Source organism: Colletes latitarsis, chromosome 14 (assembly GCF_051014445.1).
Source record: "Colletes latitarsis isolate SP2378_abdomen chromosome 14, iyColLati1, whole genome shotgun sequence".
Taxonomy (NCBI): Eukaryota; Metazoa; Arthropoda; class Insecta; order Hymenoptera; family Colletidae; genus Colletes; species Colletes latitarsis.
In genome coordinates this window covers 9014882-9016574 of record NC_135147.1, presented here as the reverse complement: position 1 = coordinate 9016574, position 1693 = coordinate 9014882, and the positions used below count along the sequence as shown (strand labels likewise).

The following is a 1693-nucleotide window of genomic DNA, read 5'->3' as shown; positions in this document are numbered from 1 at the left end:
GTGTCTCTTATTAATAACATTATATCTTACTGAAAGTAAGACAACTTCCGCATATGGACGAGTCCCATCTGCGCTAACTCTTGCTGTGTGGGGGCGAGAATGTTCATATTAGAATATTATATTTTGTAATTGAGATTGTTAAAATATGATACAAACTAATGTGATAAAAATTATTTCTGCTTTACATACCTTCGACCCACTTGTCTGCTACCATTGTTAAACAAATTTTTTTATTTTTTATGTAAAAAATTTATGAAATTACTTCGGCTATAAATGGTATGGACTGGTCGTACAACTCTTTATATAGTGCATTACTCGGGTGGGGGAGGACTTGGTCTTCTTAGGAATGGGAGTGGTACTCGCTCGTATCTGCCAACATTAGTAGAATTGTATGCCTTCAGCTTCTCCCACAGCATTCTGCAAACTTTGCGTTCTTGGATCTTTTATAGCTTCTCCCACAGCATTTTGCAAACTTTGCATTCTTGGATCTTTTATGGTGTTACAAACATATGTATACTGGTATTCCTAAAGCGGTATTTTATAATGCCCCCATGGCAGCGTCTTGGTTGAATATGGTACGATATATCGTTTGTCATTGTATGGACTCAAAGCAATTTTTGTTTCTGATATCGTGTACACTTCATGCAACATGGATCTTATACACGATTGGTGACAAATCTTTTCAACCTCACCCATCAAACATTGCACATAATCATCAAATGTTATAGTTCGCGCTACAACATTAGTCTTGACACCTTTCACCTTTTTCGTATCCTTCTTACCATCGACTTGTATGGCATACATCTTCGCCCTCAATCCAACAAATTCGGTCATAATCGCCCCATTATTTTCATCTTTCATTAAACCTGGTATCTTCTTATTAGCAAGCGGAATACCATATCGATTATCTGCGGGATAATCGCTCGTGTCAAAGCGGGTAATATCGCGTATCATAAGTTCATAAATATCGTCACACTCGATGTAGTAGATTAGACTGTCTGTATCGGTGTACATAATTTTACATTTATTCCTATGTGCTGGTAACATGTAATCATGATGGAATTCATACAAACAAATCTTAGATATATCTAGTATACACATACCCACATAGATTGGTTTGTTAAATTTTACGAACAATTTACGTAGTTCGATCGCAACTAGGTTTTCCGAAAATATGCTGCGACTATGGAAATTTGGCTTAGCGATCAGTGCCTCTGCACCATATCTCCCTCCCCATTTCGTTACTAATTTTACATCTACATGATTGCGCACATTCTCCATGGTTTTGCCAAACTCTGCATTATTCATTAACTTATATAAATTTTTCTCAAAATCGTTTGTAGCAAGAGTTCTGAACTTTGTATTTAGTTCGATGTAATCGCGAAGCCATGGGGATTGGGAAAACTGTAATATGCGGTGAACTTCAGTTACGCGAAGGCCGTGACGAATACATTGTTGCAGATTGCGATAGTGTATTACGTAACGCTTCTTATCGTATAGAGTCGCGAGGAGCTTCTCCTGGCCCTTGCCAGGCGGTTTATCACGTGTTGGGCAGAACGGTAGGTTAGTGTGCGAATCATGCAGATGTTGCGGATACTCCAGGTCGACTTCCAAAATATACCCCATCGATGAGTCTAACGCTACGGCCATTACATCTACATCTTTGTTGTTGGCCCACTGAAAATTGGCATAT

General features: G+C 38.5%; 1 protein-coding gene across 1 annotated transcript; it reads right to left on the bottom strand.

Moving 5' to 3' along the window:
* Positions 1 to 525: 525 nt before the first annotated feature.
* LOC143350274 (uncharacterized) lies at positions 526 to 1281 on the bottom strand. Its single transcript, XM_076782268.1, has one exon. The coding sequence runs from the start codon at positions 1279 to 1281 to the stop codon at positions 526 to 528; it is 756 nt and encodes a 251-aa protein (XP_076638383.1).
* Positions 1282 to 1693: the final 412 nt, after the last annotated feature.

Bases quoted from the DNA above. Each gene is read 5' to 3' on its own strand.
- LOC143350274 (XM_076782268.1), bottom strand. From the start codon at position 1,281: ATGGAGAATGTGCGCAATCATGTAGATGTAAAATTAGTAACGAAATGG.